Source organism: Esox lucius, chromosome 12 (genome assembly GCF_011004845.1).
Source record: "Esox lucius isolate fEsoLuc1 chromosome 12, fEsoLuc1.pri, whole genome shotgun sequence".
NCBI lineage: Eukaryota > Metazoa > Chordata > Actinopteri > Esociformes > Esocidae > Esox > Esox lucius.
The window spans coordinates 35,170,663-35,187,327 of NC_047580.1; the positions used below are offsets into that span (position 1 = coordinate 35,170,663).

Here is a 16,665-nt window from a genome sequence, read left to right on the forward strand (position 1 = left end):
ATGTTCAGGTGTGTTTCGGCAAACTACACTCTTGCTTTCGTACACCTCCCTCACAGGAGGTGAGCTGGCAGCCTTAAGACTGTCCGCTCTTGGTTACAATCTTGTGTCTCACCTTTTCTGACAATTCTCCTGGTTTTCTTTTTCCCCCATGCTGACTGAATCGGCCCAAAACAGTAGAATGAGTCATTTTTTCGTTATTCAGACTGTTTCAATTTGTGTGATTTCCATATTGCAGACACCTGCAACTCATTACAGGTGAATCACCATATTGCAGAATCACCTGCTTGAAGGTGCCAATAATATTGTGTGGGCAATTTTTTGACCTTTTTCTCAAGTATTTTCTGGAGATTGAGTAAATTATTCAGATTTGTTGTTCAAATAAATATGTGGATACCAGAATCATTTTCAATGTCACCAGTTTTCTAGAAAGAAATTGTGCCTTATTTGAATGAAATAAACAAACAATAAACAAACAAGGGTGCCAATACATTTTGCCACAACTGTATGGCAGGAAGCTATCTTGGTAACCTACTGCTGACAGATCAATACCAAACTCTGTATATACTTTAAAAAGGGTAAATTGTAGATTGTTACTTTACTTATATCTTATTAAGCCTATAAATACAGTCAGTATAGCCAACAGAAATGTATCTACCATGTAGATCACCTGATCCTGGGTGCATTTAAGAGCATTTAGATCAGTTGCTTTCACAACTGTCCTCAGATCCAATACTGAAGTGGTTCCCAACACCTTTAAAAGATGTACAAGCAACTGTTCTGCCCGGAGTACTCCTGAGGTTCCCCTTTGTGTGTCTTTCACCTCCAGCCCACGGTCTCAGTCCCCATGAAGACAGATCAAGTACCTATGGGAGTCCTTGTACCCCAGGTTGGCATCCTCTGTCCCAGAGGGAGTTTCCACCATATTACTCAAACTAGTAATTTCCTGTCAAATCCGTAAAAGGAAGTGAATAACTGGCCACTGGGATGACAGAGGGATGACAAGAGGTTTTGCCCTAGACTTGGATGACAGCTAGCTGGCTATTCACAAGGATACACGGTGTGTGATTTTTCACAGCTGAAAACCTGTTAAATAGCCGTCTTAGCTTGCCAAACAGGAAGTCCGTACTAGGGTTTCAAAATTCCTTTAACTTTCAGAAAATGAACCAGTTTTCCAGAAATTCTGGTTAAATGATTCCAAAAGTCCTGTGTATTAGTCTTTGGCATTTATTCAGGGTTTGGATGTAAATTACACACATCAGCCCAATTGGATGTCATCCAGTTCTTCAGTATGCCACCCATATGAATGCCACCCAAGTTCACATTAGGTCAACCAAATGAATGTTACCCAAATTAATGAATGGATTAAAGAATAATGTTTACACACAAGACGACTTAGGTATATGTTGTTTACTAGTATGTTTGTTACATAGGGCAAAAATCAAACAAACAAATACATTACTATAAAATTTGACAAACAAAATCTGCTTTTCAGTTTCAGGAAGGCAGACAGGTGGGCCTGGAAATGGCATAATAATATTAAACCATGAGTGATTGTTTCATTCAACTAGTTTTGCTAACATTTGGGACCACCTATTCCATTAGTTGAAACTTAATAAGAATAATTCAGACAAAAAGGTAAAACTACATAGAAAAGGGTTATGAATATCCTGCCAGACAACGAACTTCATGAAGTGCAGATCTTAAATTTTTGTATGTCAAACACTGGCCATGATTGAAAGATTATCTCATAAGAAGTCATGGTTGGAAGGAATAAGGCAGGCTAATGATCACCACTAATTTGTGATTAATACGAACATTTCCCAAAGTGCTAAAACAACATACGAAAAACAAAAACTCTTAAATTGCCACAAAGTTCTTATGACATTTGTTATTGCCTCAGTTCCTTAAAGAAATAACTGTTCAAATGGAAAAATAAAAGCAGGAAAAGTATCATCAAACTTAGAAAATACTTCATATTTTAGATCTTTTAGTCTATGACACAGACACACAGCGCAGAGTAGCAACAAGAGGCAAATACGGGACTCGGAATAGAAAATACGTCGACCACAGTATAAATTCTAGTACTTCAACTTCAAGGCACACAACTATGTTAAATAGACAGTTAACTTTTTCAACAGTGGATTTTGAATTTGTATCAAAGTTTACTATTATGTTTTATTTCAACCTGAATTGGCATTCAATAAATAACTCTGTATAGTCTACCCTAATCCTATACAACATGCAATCTTACAATGTCACCTGTTAAACCTTAGGGACAGAAGTGGATGGAGAAATGACAGGCCAGGGTAACAATGGTGCAAAAACATTGAGTCACTATTTGCTTGATGTACTATTGCTTTTTAAAAAGCAGTGACTCAGAGGAAGAGGTTAAAACATTGTCAAAGCTACCACCATGTTGGAAATAGTTCGATCTAACAACTGCAGCGGGGACAAGAAGAAATACGCATCTCCAGAAAAACGGTGCACAGACAACTCGCTCACTGAAAGAAACAAGTTGTTGTAAGCTAACAATCCTTTTTTTCTTTATAAATACAAAAAAAAAAAAATCTTGTTATTTATTCCTTCTTAACCACATGCTAACACATTAAACACATCTAGCTGTGTCCATGAAATTACATTCTATGTTGATGAATATTTCTTTAATCAAATCCAATAGAAAAATGTAGGGACTTTTCTTTTTGTGTAAATGTTCATTGAAGACAAAGGCATACATCACAAACAACTAGATACTAAATGAGTTACTTTCAAACAAACGATCTGTTGTTGTAGTGTGTTTTGAGCTTTACTTTAACTCTCACACAATTAAGGAATCCTCATTTCTAAACCGTAGCCTGGTCCTGGGTCAGGTAATCCCATTTTACGCTATGGTCGTTACATTAGCATGGCGCCACGGAAACCGATCTGGAACCAGGCTAATTGCCCAGTTTACCTGCAGCTTTCATTAGACCTTATGTTTTGTTTTACTCTCATTATTGTAATCAAAAGGCCACTTCTGTCACATAACATACTGTCTGTATATGATGCAAATCACCCCATAGTAAAGCAAGGCACTATTTCTCCTCCTGCAGCTCTGCTAGCCAGGCTGTCAGCGTTGTCCCTGTGGAGACACAGAGCATCATCTCTCTCCGAGTCCACACTGAATTTAAGGGCACAAGTTATCAATTTATTTTATTTTTTCATCCTAATTTTGATGCTTGTTTTAAATTGCTGCTTCCGTTTAGCAACTATGAAATGTCAAGTGGAACGTGTATATTTTCCCTTCAAACGGTGGTGAAACTAATCGGTCCATATCCTCTTCCTGCCTCCACTTCTAAGTTTCTGGAGCGAAGGAGTCCCATTACTTTAAGAACTGAGTCCTCCCTCGTTACTGTCACACCCTTCTTTCACACTACTGAACCGAGTTGAACCGGACCAGGCAGAGCCAATTGAAATTAAGCTTCCATGCCCTAGTTAAACATTCATCATGGCTGCCGAGATGGTGCCGGACAGGACTATCTCTGAGCCTGCATCATACAGCTCGGTTTAGTCGTATGAAACGGGCATTCATGTAGGTAGGGCAACACAGTCTTGGTCCTGGAGGGCCAGAATTCAAACCAGGAGAGTTTCATGCCTCCAGGACCAAGACTGGGCCAACCCTGATGTAAGTTAGAGCTTCTAGTGAATCAGCAGCGTAAGAGAGAGAAGACAAAAGAGAAGGAAGAGAGTGTGAGAGAGGGCGATCCAGTGGTGCATCGAGTCACTATGAGTGCACTTGGGGGGGGGGGTGACAGATATCACAACTTGCACCAGAACTTCCAAGATGCTCAGGACTGGGAGAAGTCAGGCGGAGTGATCATGTTAGGTTCTAGATGCAGTGGCCTTCAGCCATTCCCCCCCTCCCTTACTGTTGAGAATTTGAAGACGTTATATAGCCCTTTAGTGAGCAAGAGAGCTCTATTCATCTGTATAACCCCCCCCCCACCCTGTTTGTCCAGGGGAGGGGAGAAGGGGAAACAAGAGAAGAGATATGGCCCACATCCAATCCAATGTCTACACGTTGCATTTTATTGAGCAGGACAAGCCTCTTTGGGTAGATATAGGACATGTTTTCAATGAAAAATGTAGTCAGGGTTCTGAAATTTCAGGGTTTTTTTACATCCGATCTACAGTAGGAGAAAATAGTGCAGGTAAAAAAAAATATAATCTGTGACTTCTGAAGTTGTGGCAAAACGGATTACTAGCAGTTACAGGTTGACTCTACACAACATCCTCAAACTGCCTACTAGATGTCCATGAAAGAGTAGTACATATTTAAAATATTGGTGCATTAAAGTAATAAGATATATATATATATATACCATCATACATATACTGTATAAAGTCACTAACAAATAGATATGTAGTTTTGACATGCAAGGATAGGGTTTTTCAGATTCAAGACTCCGTAGGCTTGGTAGACTACTGACTGAAAGGTTTTTCTAGATGGGGCCGCATGTGAATGGAGGTGAAGCAGTGAGTTTAAGCTAGAATTCATCCGAAGAGTTGTTACTGAGACAGAGCAAAAAAAAAAATTAGCGAGACGTTGTCTGTGGGGTAAAACATAACTGATTCCGAAATTGTTTGTAACCAGAAAACACTTGCAAGATTTGAGCAGGAATGCTGGTTTCTGCTCCCAGCAGGTTTTGACTAGATTCCAACCACATTTTAAGTCTAACCAACTGTTACATAATTGGGTAATGGCAAAACCTGTCAACAAATGAGTGAACGTGAAGATGGAGGAGGGTCTAGGATCTAAAACCGGTAGCATTGTTTATGCTTGTTTTTGTTGGTTTTAGTTCTTTGTGCCATGTAATGTGACCGCCCACCTGTGAGCTTAAACGGATGGAAACCCATCAGTGTAGCACAGCAAGTTTCATGAAGCCACAGATGAAGGAGATGGTCCTTTTTCGTTGTACTGAGGAGTACAGCCAGAAGACCTGTTTATACTGTAATTCAAAACTTGAGATGAAAATATTCCTGTCAAAATAACAAATAAAATAATTCTTAGAACAGAACTGAATAAAATAAATTGATTTTTTTTTACCCCCCAGCACAGATAAACCATACTTCCCTCTGTGGTTCTGGTCATTCAGAATGACTTTGGATCTATGGGGTGTCATCCATAATGTACTGGGTTCAGTTGTGCTTTCAGCTTGCCACGTGATGTTAGAGATATCTCAGTAAATACAGATTCAACGACTGATATCCCATTATCGGCTTCTGTAATTCATCTACAGCCACATCACATAAGCTGAGAGAAAAGGCCTAAGTAGATTTTGAACACCTTCAAAGAAAATGAAGCTCATTCTCAGCAACCCTATGCAAAACAACCACATAACTGGTGCATCAGGGCCTGTAAAACCATGTGGTTTCATCAACTTAACCATCAGATAGGAAGTCGATATCCGTCGGCATCATGAGTTTTCGGTTTCAAAGCTTCAGCCGTGTCCTGAATTGCACGCTCTTCCCCAGGGCCCCGGGCAGAGGTAGCACACTAAGCAGGGTCCAGGGTGCCATTTTGGACACAGATAAGGGAGGAGGAAGGGCTGGCGTGCCTCTGAGCCACATCAACCCTCTCGTCAAGCACCTTCGCCCTCTGAAGTTAGAGACGTCGCTCGACCAGCCCGCACTTGAAGTTGCATGCTGACCCCCCCTTCATAGGACACTCCCTGTCTGCCCCTATGTATCGCTGTGGCTAAGCAGCGTACAACCTGGGGAGCAGGGGGCCATTTGAGAGGGCCCAGTCACAACGACAGAGGGACCCTACAGTATGTAGACGGGGAACACGAAGACTCAACAGCCACCCTAGTGAGGAGGGCCTGGACAGCCTACCACTTGGATGAAAGGACTGACCGTAGACCGTAGCGTTTCCTCAATGGCACCCTAACTCCCTGTTAGTTCCCTGCTATTGACCCGGGCCCATAGGGTGGAGCACTCTACAGGGGAACATGATTGGACAACATGATTGGACTTAGGAGACTGTGGTAACAGAGAATGTTGCTACAGAGGAAGGATGAGGCGGCAGCCTGGATAACAGTGGTGTTGCCTCCAGCCGTGGCGAGAACACCAGCAGGCCCACTCCAGAGGACGAAGTCAGGCCGTGGGGCCCCCAAAACGTTCTCAGTCCCACTTCCATTACTGTATCTTAACCCACAGTGACTAACTGAATGACTGTGAAGATGAGTCATTGTGATTTCCATGGTTTCCATCTGATGATGTATCAGGAAGTGTAGGTCCTCAACTTCCTGGAAGCTTTGAGCGAAGGATTATGGGTCGGGGTGGATGACTAACAGGTTTAAAGCAGTAATGGAAACGAAACAATGACTGAAAAAAGGTACATTTTTCAGGAAGCATCCTGTTGTGGGTTATTAGTTAAGCTGCATTGTTTGTTTGTCAATAAACAGATATCAGCCCAACTCACACAAAGAACACGGACCAGCAGCTGCCTTTTGTTTATATGTACACATTTTTATAACTTTTTGTTTTTTATTTTCTTATAAAACCCACAGCCCCTCTCCATGTTGGCTCCACTAATCTTATAAACATGGGTCCTGTAACTCAGTCAGCTAACCTTTTCAGTGACAGGCGTCCGAGACTCGACCGTCTCCTCTCGGCTTGGCCGTGGCACAGATGAGACCGTCTCCTCTCTGCTGGGCCTCGGTACGGCAGAAGAGGGCACAATGTCTCTCAGATCCCTCCCTTCCGCCACCCCCGCCACCTCGTCCTCCTGATGCTGGTTCCCCCCCACCACTGCAGTCGCACTGCTGTCCGGCCTCCCCGGTCTGACCAGATCCCGCTCCGCCCGGGCTGCAGTGGTGTGGCTCTCCGGCCTGCTGCTGGCCAGACAGGGCCCCCTGGAAGTGCTCAGGTCCTGGGGTTCGTTCTGCTGGTGGGGCCCTGGCCGCGCGGAGGGCCTGGGGCCATGGGAGACGAGGCCCATGGTGAGGCCGGGGAAGTGGTGGTGAGGCGGGCGCTGGGCAGGTGCAGGCGGGGGGTCCTCCAGCACAGTGGAGTGTGTGTGGTGGCGGTGGTGGTGGTGGTGGTGTTTGTGCGGTGTGCGCTCTTTTCTCTTGTGACTGTGGCTCTTTGGGGGAGTGATGCTACTGCTGCCGCCCACACTGGCCCCGCTGTGAGACCCCGCGCTGGCCCCGCTGTGAGACCCCGCGCTGGCCCCGCTGTGAGACCCCGCGCTGGCCCCGCTGTGAGACCCCGCGCTGGCCCCGCTGTGAGACCCCGCGCTGGCCCCGCTGTGAGACCACGCGCTGGCCCCGCTGTGAGACCCCGCACTGGCCTCGCCAGTGTCCCCCGGGGACTGTCCACTAGCCAGGGGACTGTCCTTGTGCTTCCTCCCTGGACTCTTTGGCAGCTTCTGTCCCTGATCTGTCCCTTCAGCCGCCACCATGGCCAGAGTCCCCGTCTCCGTCCCCGGCGTGGCTACGGCTGGAGCGTCCTTAGTCTCCTCAACAGTTTCTCTGGTCTTGCGCTTCTTGATGGGCAGCGCTGTCTGCTGCACGGGCTCCTTCTGGGCTTTCCTCTTGGCTTCCGCAGCCAGGACGGCAGCCGCTGTGTAGGAGGAAGGACTCGAACCTGCTGCCCCGGCTGCCGCAGACACCGACCCCGGTTTACGCCCCCGCTTCTTTGGAGTGGTCTGAGGTGGCGTCTCCGCTTTCCTTTTCCGTCCCGGGCGCATCTTGGCGACTGCGGCCTTCGATGACATCTGCCCCACTCCCTCGGGCACCTTGGATGAGCCGAAGGGCATTTTAACCAGGAGCTTCCCAGGGCTCTTCTCCACCACACGCTTCATCGCTACGCCCTCCGTGGCCGGTCGCAGCTTTCCACTGCCCTTTGGCCGGCCCCTCCCTCTCCCAGACGGTTTTACCACTTTTGGTTTCTTCGGGGGTCTCTTTTCGCGGCGCGAGGGACTGCCCCGCCCGGTCACGGTGAAGTCAAAGTCATTGGGGTCGGTGGTGGTGTCCCCAACCTTTTGGAAGTAGGCGATCAACTCCACCTTGGAACGGAAGGCTTTACCCTCTGGGCTGGAACATAAAAAAACAGATATCCTAAATGATCTGTTCAAGTCCTTTCTATGAACGCATGATGATAAACAAGGCTCATAAGTTCAAGCACAATATTTATTCATGCATTAATAGATATTTACTTTACAATCATTTAAATGTAGACAATTCAGATATAGATATGTGCTACTTAAAAATTCATAAACCTCAAGACGCTCTTCTACAGTGCCATTTCAATATCAAAGTGGAACGAAACAGACAAGATTGAGTTAGTTACTTCCAGTGGAAGACACTATCACGTCCAGAGAGACAAGCCTTTTTGAGGGACAATACTTTTGAGGGACAATACTTTTGAGGGACAAGCTTTTTGAAGGACAGTAGTCAGCTATTTCCAGCGGAAGACACTATCACGTCCAGAGAGACAAGCCTTTTGAGGGACAATACTTCTCGTACTCACTTCATTAAGTAAACATCAAATTTTCCAGCGGACCGCCCAGACTTGCGTTGTTTGAGTTTGCGTGTCCATCCCTGGGGAAGAGAGGGGTCGTCGTAGAGAGGACCACGGTCCCTGATGATGGACCTCCTCTGTTTGGGAGAAGCAGGGGGCTCAGACAGACCTGAAGCCTCACCGGCTGCAGGATCCAAGGGCTCCGAGGGTCCTGCCTCGGCCTGGGATGTCTGGGTCCGGTCCAACTGGGCTGGTGGGTGACGAGAGGATGACATGGTGGTGGTGGTGGATGACGATTCCGACCTTTCCTTCTCCACATCCCTCCGCTCCCTCTCCCGTTCTCGCCTCACCTTTTTGGGCTTTCTGTGTGTTTTATGGTCCTTGGAGCTTGGGTTCTGGTTGATGTCCTCACTTTTCTCCTCACTGCTATGGAAGACAGTAAAACAGCAACATTAGTCATGGATGAAGAGGCAGAGAGGTTCGCTCTGATAGAGATGGAAAGAACTGTGAAATAGCCAGTGGTAGAACTGACATTTTTATTGTCTACTGTTTTCATGTAGTCAACTGGGTGGGACTTTAGAGTAATTAAGAGAGATCTACCAATTAGTTCTGGCCCTAGCCTTTTGGGGGCCCTAAGCAAAATTTTATTTGGGGCCCCCTCTCCGCTAGTGGTCTAGGGCTCACTTGCGGACCAAGGCCCCCTAGCGGTCAGGGGCCCTAAGCGACTGCCCATGTCACTCATGCCTAGGGCCGGCCCTGCGACCAATGAAGCTGATCAAGAGCGATCAGACAAACGTTTACAAGAAAGTTTTATCCTTCCCCGCCAATAAATAAGAACAAGTATTTGATCTTTCTTTAAAAAGAGATTCTCTTATCTTTAAGTGAGCCTATATATATATGTATATGTTAATAAGAATAATGGACTGTTAATCACTCACAGAGGCCCACACAGGGATCTTTCTCCATCGCTAAGAAATGATCTCATGTCATCAGAATGCGGAGAATGGCAACCCTACTCTGAAAATACAGTCTATCAGGCTACCAATTACTACATTGAAGTTCAGTTAAAGTTACCCGTAAAAAGCAACAGTTCACAAAAATTAATTTGAACCTGAACCTTTTTTGTTACCAATTGTCAGACTCCAAATAGTATGAACAGATACATTTGGGTTTACATGTTATTATAATGTGTAATTTAGCATATTAAAAAAAAGCAACTCAAAGTGAGACAGGTCTGATGAAAATGATTTTTGCAATTACAGTAGTTAACTTGACATTGTTTGCTACACCTAGTTAACTACATCACCACTACAGGGCCCAAAGGTTATTAACTACTGGAAATATTAACTGGACTTGAATTTAGTTAAACCAAAAAGCTACTAAACAACCACCACCCACACTGTTGTTCAATTACTATTTGAATAACAGTTTACTGCTCTGACACACTGCCATGGTAAAAAAATACAGTAAATTGCGACATTTTTGGAAGTTTTAAGAGAAATAATGCTTCAGTTTGCCTAAACTGGACAGAGACGGTGATCTTCTTAAGAAATAGCCCAAACACCAGCCCTGGAGAGGGCATATCAAATGATGCAGCCAGCCACAGAAGCCGCTGGGCAAGAGATGTGAATAGTTGAAATATTTTGAAGTGCATATGATCCACACAAGGTACAGTATCTCATAGCGTATCATTATTCGCTACATAATAATGCTATTAGATGTGGCCGACAGCAGCAGCGTCATACCTGTTATTCACTGCTTCCGGAAATAAAGAAATGCGTAAATATGAACCCTTTACTTTTGTATAAACAGTCTTATGTAGAATATTTCCTTACCAGATGTTAGTGAAGCAAAACAGACCAAAAATAAAGGGCGGGATTTTTAGATGCACTTTTCTAAGACGTTCATGGCGTAGTACTCGCCACTTCTTGCTATAAAAAAAATTATTAGATCGCTTTAAAACCTACATTTTTGTTATTCTAAATAAAATGGGCCAACTCATGTCCGCCAGCCCTAGCATTTTAGGTAGATGATGCCAATCGTCAATACTAGCAGCAATATTCTCGTTGGAAAAATGCTACATCATAACAACGCAGTAAGTAAAGTGGCTTACACTGTTGCAACCGTACAATGTCAAATGGCAACATATGTTACTAACTGACGATAAAATGTATCCAGCTACTTAGCAATCCTGTTAGCAACAAACCAAATTGTCTACGAGGGTGGAGGATGCGGACAAATACAGCACAAACAAGAACATAACTGGACATATATTTGAAACATCTTAACGATTCTACTGCTCTGTTTTCAGAGAGGTCAGAAAGCAGAGACAACATACACGCACACACACCCACAAAGATATTAGCTAGCTCAGACAATTTCCTAGCTCATCTATGATCTTGTAAAGTAGGGGAATACTTGGCTGTAACTTGGTGACGTATTCAGAACGCCTCTTTCTGTAAGCTAGCCTGCTGATCAGCTCATAACAAAAATACACCAATATTATTTTAGCAAAATGCATCAACACATTTTTGAAAGACCTGCGCAGTTAACTAATTCGGCATTGAAATGGTGAATAAATGCAATTCACACTTACAGTCTCTCCTCTCCGCTCTCAACGGCGGCCATTTTTATTTAAATAAATAATTTTATAAAAATTCTCCAAACATCTCATGGGTACCTCACTCACCCCCGCCCCCTGCCTCAATTTCACAATGGCGTCAGTGGCGTACTCACGCGAGATCCGAGGAAATCTAATTAAACACATAGCATGAATACTTGATCTCGCGAGAGAAAGACTTACTCTGTAACTATGTAGCCCTTAAATGGTTGCGAACTCTGCGATGAGGGTTCTATCTCCATCTGCAGCAAATACACACGAGACATAAAACGAGGTTGGATGAGGCAGGCTAGTCTAAAGCCAAAGGGTAAATTTTTGTTTTTGTGGGTATTGGAACTCTCATCTGAAAAATCAGCCCAGTAGCCTTCCTGGACCCTCCCATCAAAAGCGTTTGGCCTCTAAATACCTTCAAGTAATTAATGTGGGGAAAATATATATGATACCTCTGCTCTGCAGGACTGCAGTCCCAACCCCGATGACTGGCAAATTAGCAGTATTCTCCGTCTTAATTCAGCAATTGTCCATTACCTTCATTAGGCTTAATTGCCTAATTCATTGTTTGACTTTTATTGATCCTTGTTGAAGGCGACACCATTAAACGGAGCCTACACAACGTTTGCTATTTTTGTTTCCAACAGTGATTTCTAATTGCTCGTGACCCTTTCATAATACATACATTTTTAAGTTGTCCTACTTTTAGTGGAAAATGTGGACTTGGTGTCTTTTCTACGCTGTCTGTTCGCGTCACATTGCTGTCGTGGTAACTGACGTCGCGGCTGTGGGCAAAGCAGAGCTACAGAGAGTTCGGAACCTCGCGGCCCAACCGCGCTACGGAGAATGTTGGTCTCGTGCGCTGGAGAACATAGACGCGCGCTGCAGAGAATTCACCGCAGACATGCAGAGTAGGATCGCCCTGCTTTTCACGCACTGTCACCTGGATAGGTGAATGATTACTTCTTAAGATGCCACTAACAAAGACCACGTGCTATATGTGGGTCTAGCGTGGTTGGCTTATTCTTGAGAAGTTTAGTATAAGAATCTAGACTGAAGCCGCATTGTAATAACATTCTGTTCAACAGTGAATTGTTTCCTTCAGATCCGGCAGGTCGTTTCCTGCATGTCCCAAAGGGAGTGATGTTAGTTCCTGTACCAGAACCATGGACCCTGTGGCCTTCAACACATACACTGAATTCTTCACCCATGCCCACAGCATATGCCACTATCTGCAGAGTGAGAGCTGGCAACAGCAGGCGGAGAACACCATCCACAGGTAGGAACGTATGCTACCTGACAGCACACAGGCAGTACACCTGAGGGCAGAGGAGTGGCACATGGAGTGTGTTAAAACGTCCTGGCCGACAGCTGTGTAGTCCTTTGCACCTGCCGTGCTTTAGCTCACCCCTGGTAGAAGAGCAGAGGTGTTTCCTGCTGCAATCAAATTCCGATATCTAACTTTTAAAAAGCTGTTATCTAGGCTAACAGCCAGTTCTGCAGTGGTGGTGGAGCAGCTGTCCTCCACGCAGCGTCTGGCCAAGGAACTGGTGGAGGCCCAGGGCATTGCCCTGAAGTCACAGCAGCTCATCATACGCAATGGAGAGGAGCTCAAGAACACTCTGCACCATTCAACCCAAGGTAGCCACCTCAACTGTAGCTCCCGCGCGCACACACGCGCGCACACACACACACACAGGCATGCACACGCACACACAGGCACACACACACACACAGGCACGCACACACACGCACACACACACAGGCACACGCTTTCCTGTAAGAATATGGGTGAATTGTAATTGTTTACTTAGATCCATCGCCATCGGACGAGAAGAATGCAAGGGATCAGGCAAATGCTGTGAGGAGCCCTTTCCGTCTCCTTTCCTCAGGTATCAGAGCCGTGTTTGATGACATGAGACATTCAGCCCAGGAGCAGCAGGTCGCGTTCTCTGAGATCTTCAACCGTGTTGCGTTCCTGCAGAGTTTCATCATGTCCGAGTCTCACACCCTAAGCAGTCTCCTCTACAACTCCCTCGGGTTCCTCGCAGCTTTTTTTCTCACTGCAACATGTAGGACTGCCCCAGCCAGGTGCCGTTGTGTTCCGGTTCAATCCCACCCGGCTGCACACAAACACTTGAAGTAACAGTGTAGGGGTTAGAGCCTTGCTCAGGGGCACAACATCAGCATGCCTAGAATCCTAGCGGATTAGTCCAGTCTGACTCGTCTCATTAACCCTTCTTTTAATGAAGGGTTAATGGCCTGCTTCTCTGACCTTTTAGTTACCGTGGTAACCATTTTCATGTCACCTGTGCAGGTTGTGCCTGTTTGGTCTGGTGGTGCTCAATGTGTACCTGGAGAGGGTGATTTGTAGAGCTGTGTTGGACTCATCAGACCCAGGCTACCAGCAGATGGTGAGAAGAGACTGTCTTATTTACACAACAAATCGGGGGTAAAATTAGAATGCAGATGTGATCGTGGGTAGATTTTCATGTGGAATCTAGAATGCAGATGTGAGAGTGGGTAGATTTTCACATGGAATCTAGAATGGAGATGTGAGAGTGTGTACATTTTTATGTGCAATCTAGATTGCAGATGTGAGAATGGGTACTATCATGCCAAAAGCAGCTCTTGTTGATCTGAGGTAGCCTCTTGTTGATCTGAGGTAGCCTCTTGTTGATCTGAGGTAGCCTCTTGTTGATCTGAGGTAGCCTCTTGTTGATCTGAGGTAGCCTCTTGTTGATCTGAGGTAGCCTCTTGTTGATCTGAGGTAGCCTCTTGTTGATCTGAGGTAGCCTCTTGTTGATCTGAGGTAGCCTCTTGTTGATCTGAGGTAGCCTCTTGTTGATCTGAGGTAGCCTCTTGTTGATCTGAGGTAGCCTCTTGTTGATCTGAGGTAGCCTCTTGTTGATCTGAGGTAGCCTCTTGTTGATCTGAGGTAGCCTCTTGTTGATCTGAGGTAGCCTCTTGATGCTGTGGCTTTCAAACCAACAACGTCGTTTGAATCCTCTGGTACTTGTCTGTGTCTTACACCTCCCGATGTCTGTCCAGGAGCGTATCGGACTGTTGGTGGGTCTCCTCAGGAGGGCGATGGTCTTGGGGGGTTTTCTGATTCTGGTCTACACTGCTGTACGGTACCGGAACGTTACCAAGGAGAGCCTAGAGATCCTCAACCAACTCAAAGAGACTCGTCTAAGTCTCCAGCTCGCTCTGCATCAAGCAGGCAAGTGTTCATCTCATAGAGAGAGCCCGATCCCAGATATCTGTTGCCTTGCCAATGTTTGAATATAACTGTAGGAATAGGCTTTACAGCACAAATAGATCTGGGACCAGGCTATGTAGAATTCACTTGTTTGTTTTCCGCAAAAAACATTTTGCAACAATGTGCATTAATGAACACAACCCTGCTGTGCAGAATGTCTCTCTGAGGCTGTGGACCGGAGGGGTGAGGTCAGGGGTCGAAGGTCAGAAAAAGAACACAAGAGAAGGGGGGAGAGCAGAGAAGAGGACACTACCGTGCTGCTTTACCCTGCTGCCAGTGTCCGTTCACCTCATGTGTCTGTCCCTGAGAGACCGTACATGTCTCCCACCTATGATGGTCAGTTATTCTACTGTTAATAACATGGTACTCTAATATAAAATTCTACTGTATATTTCTACTCCTGAACATGTCTGGTCAAATAGATGATCAATTAAGTTCCAAATGTGTTCAGAGATTACATCTCTGAAAAAGACAAGCAAGTCCATGGGTCCATTAGTCGTCCCACCCCCATTCTGAAAGATGCTAAAACCAGCAAAACCACCTGCTGCTCACTGTACCACACCTTTGTTTCATAACGAATGGGAGACGAGGGCTGTGCGTTGGTGATTCCCTGCCTGCCGTCATGAAGTCTGCATGTCGGTTGGCATCGATGCCTGAATGGGAGGTTTCCCATGCGGTGCCATCTCACGCTAGAACTTGTCTCTCAAATGTTATGGTGAGGGACGGCACCGTACACGGGCTTTTGTGTGTCACCAGGCTGGCAGCAGGGCAGCAGAGAAGAGACCAGGATCCAGGCCCAGAGCACCCAGCTGAGTCCTGGAAGACGACGGCGCAGTTCTTCTATCTCTCGATGCACCTCGTCCTCCCCATTGGTCTACAGCGTCCTGGTGGGGGATAAGCAGGTTAGCTCTTCTGGACAAGCTCTCATTTGACCTTTTTGTTAGATACGTCTGATAAAATGGTAACACTTGCCGTTCCTCCGTTTCCGTGCACGTTTCCAGACCCGCTACAACCTGAGGAACCGGAGGAGCTGTGCTGTGTTGGACCAGGACTGAGACGGACCGAGGATGGGCGAAGTGAAAGTCAACGCTAGTGCTCTTCAGAGTAGGATGGGAATCACAGGATTTATGCTTGAACCTGAATCTGGTGTTTATTAGCCACTGTTTCGTCTATTTTTATTCAATCAAAGATCACAAACATTGAGTTCAGTGACAGACAATGAAACATCTGTGCCACTTATTCAGAAGATAATGAGTTGTCATTTATATTCTACCCACCTGTCTGATTCATAGCAATGAAGCAGATGATCATCACGTGATGTTTCAGTAAGGGAATATCGTGTGATGGACAGTGCTGCTTTTCACAAATGTAATCACGTAAAGACTCTTTGAATCTTGTGTATTTTAAGTGTGTGTGTGTGTGTGTGTGTGTGTGTGTGTGTGTGTGTGTGTGTGTGTGTATACATCTGTGAAGCACAATAAAATAAAATGTTAACTGTTCCTAGTGTGTGACTTCTGGGGGATTTGGTTCCAGTTAACAATGAGCCCTCTCTTACTGACCTGTTGTGGTTTTGAGGCGATGCAGATGCAGCAGCAGTAGCTTGCTGTGACTGTGTCCTGTCTGGTTCAGCTGGTCTACTGCCACCCAGTGGTCACCCAGGGATTCGGCCTGATCGTCTCGTCTAGGTGTGAGAAATCCGTCTGGAGAGTCATTTGTGCCTGTTGCTGTTATAGTCCAAGAAATCGTTCAGTCAGGCAGTGTGGTTCTCATGACAGTTGATGTAAATATTGTGACGCTGTCTTTCACTTTTGAAAGTGAGAAGAGGACAGGAGGATCTCTGGGGTGGTCAGGCAGACATAAATTGGCACAGGGTAATATATTTAAATATCAAATGTTTATTATTAATCTGGCCTCATGCAGGATTTCAAAGGTTATTTCAGAGCAGTGAGACTTCACTGGTTGGGTGCAAAGCTTGATTTTCAAAAGTGTCTGAATGAGCGTTAATTATTTTCCATACATTAAACCTTAACAACCTTACACAAACCCTTTAATCTCATTCCCAAACAATTCCAGTAGTTGTTGGCACCCAAGCACCAACAAGGCTTTTACTGCTTCATTAAAACGGGTTCCAAGCTGAGGACAGACTGGATGTGATAGAAGTGTTTGTTTACATAATCAAACATCCAAGTTGTGATTCCTCACCTTCCAGTATTTGATTTGATACATTCGAAAGATGGCCAATACTTCTCACAGTAACACCAAAAAATATGGTCCCTTCCTGGAGCCCCTA

The 16,665-nt window shown here is 45.3% G+C and overlaps 2 protein-coding genes across 6 annotated transcripts; one reads left to right on the forward strand and one right to left on the reverse strand.

Annotated features, from left to right (window-relative positions):
• Positions 1-1,392: 1,392 nt before the first annotated feature.
• Positions 1,393-11,246, reverse strand: mecp2 (methyl CpG binding protein 2). 3 transcript variants are annotated; one of them, XM_020051634.3, is made up of 4 exons: positions 11,099-11,246; positions 8,512-8,925; positions 6,611-8,075; positions 1,393-5,016 (listed from the first exon to the last, which is right to left on the reverse strand). In XM_020051634.3, exons 1-4 carry the CDS (start codon positions 11,128-11,130, stop codon positions 4,993-4,995), a joined length of 1,935 nt encoding a protein of 644 aa, XP_019907193.1. In that variant the 5' UTR covers positions 11,131-11,246; the 3' UTR covers positions 1,393-4,992. The 3 variants fall into 3 exon arrangements, with proteins under 3 accessions (XP_019907193.1, XP_019907191.1, XP_019907194.1); XM_020051632.3 differs by having other exon boundaries at positions 8,512-8,928; positions 11,099-11,243; XM_020051635.3 differs by lacking the exon at positions 11,099-11,246 and adding an exon at positions 10,338-10,438 and having other exon boundaries at positions 8,512-8,928.
• LOC105028325 lies at positions 10,511-15,795 on the forward strand. Of its 3 annotated transcripts, none has more exons than XM_020051637.3 (9): positions 10,511-10,597; positions 12,219-12,392; positions 12,597-12,754; positions 12,928-13,204; positions 13,431-13,527; positions 14,165-14,336; positions 14,529-14,711; positions 15,132-15,277; positions 15,377-15,795. In XM_020051637.3, exons 2-9 carry the CDS (start codon positions 12,280-12,282, stop codon positions 15,428-15,430), a joined length of 1,200 nt encoding a protein of 399 aa, XP_019907196.1. In that variant the 5' UTR covers positions 10,511-10,597; positions 12,219-12,279; the 3' UTR covers positions 15,431-15,795. The 3 variants fall into 3 exon arrangements, with proteins under 3 accessions (XP_019907196.1, XP_019907195.1, XP_010899286.1); XM_020051636.3 differs by lacking the exon at positions 10,511-10,597 and adding an exon at positions 11,575-12,064; XM_010900984.4 differs by lacking the exon at positions 10,511-10,597 and adding an exon at positions 11,575-12,064 and having other exon boundaries at positions 13,006-13,204.
• The last annotated feature ends 870 nt before the right edge of the window (positions 15,796-16,665 follow it).

What these genes read in the sequence shown, in the direction of transcription:
- mecp2 (XM_020051632.3), bottom strand. Translation starts at nt 11,130, where the DNA reads ATGGCCGCCGTTGAGAGCGGAGAGGAGAGACT. An exon ending in GAGAGCGGAGAGGAGAGACT is followed by an intron (nt 8,929 to 11,098) that starts GTAAGTGTGAAT and finishes TGTCTTCCATAG; the next exon opens with CAGTGAGGAGAAAAGTGAGG. An exon ending in GGACGCCTGTCACTGAAAAG is followed by an intron (nt 5,017 to 6,610) that starts GTTAGCTGACTG and finishes TTATTTTGACAG; the next exon opens with GAATATTTTCATCTCAAGTT.
- LOC105028325 (XM_020051636.3), top strand. Translation starts at nt 11,829, where the DNA reads ATGTGGACTTGGTGTCTTTTCTACGCTGTCTGTTCGCGTCACATTGCT. An exon ending in GCGGAGAACACCATCCACAG is followed by an intron (nt 12,393 to 12,596) that starts GTAGGAACGTAT and finishes GCTGTTATCTAG; the next exon opens with GCTAACAGCCAGTTCTGCAG. An exon ending in CATGTCTCCCACCTATGATG is followed by an intron (nt 14,712 to 15,131) that starts GTCAGTTATTCT and finishes GTGTGTCACCAG; the next exon opens with GCTGGCAGCAGGGCAGCAGA.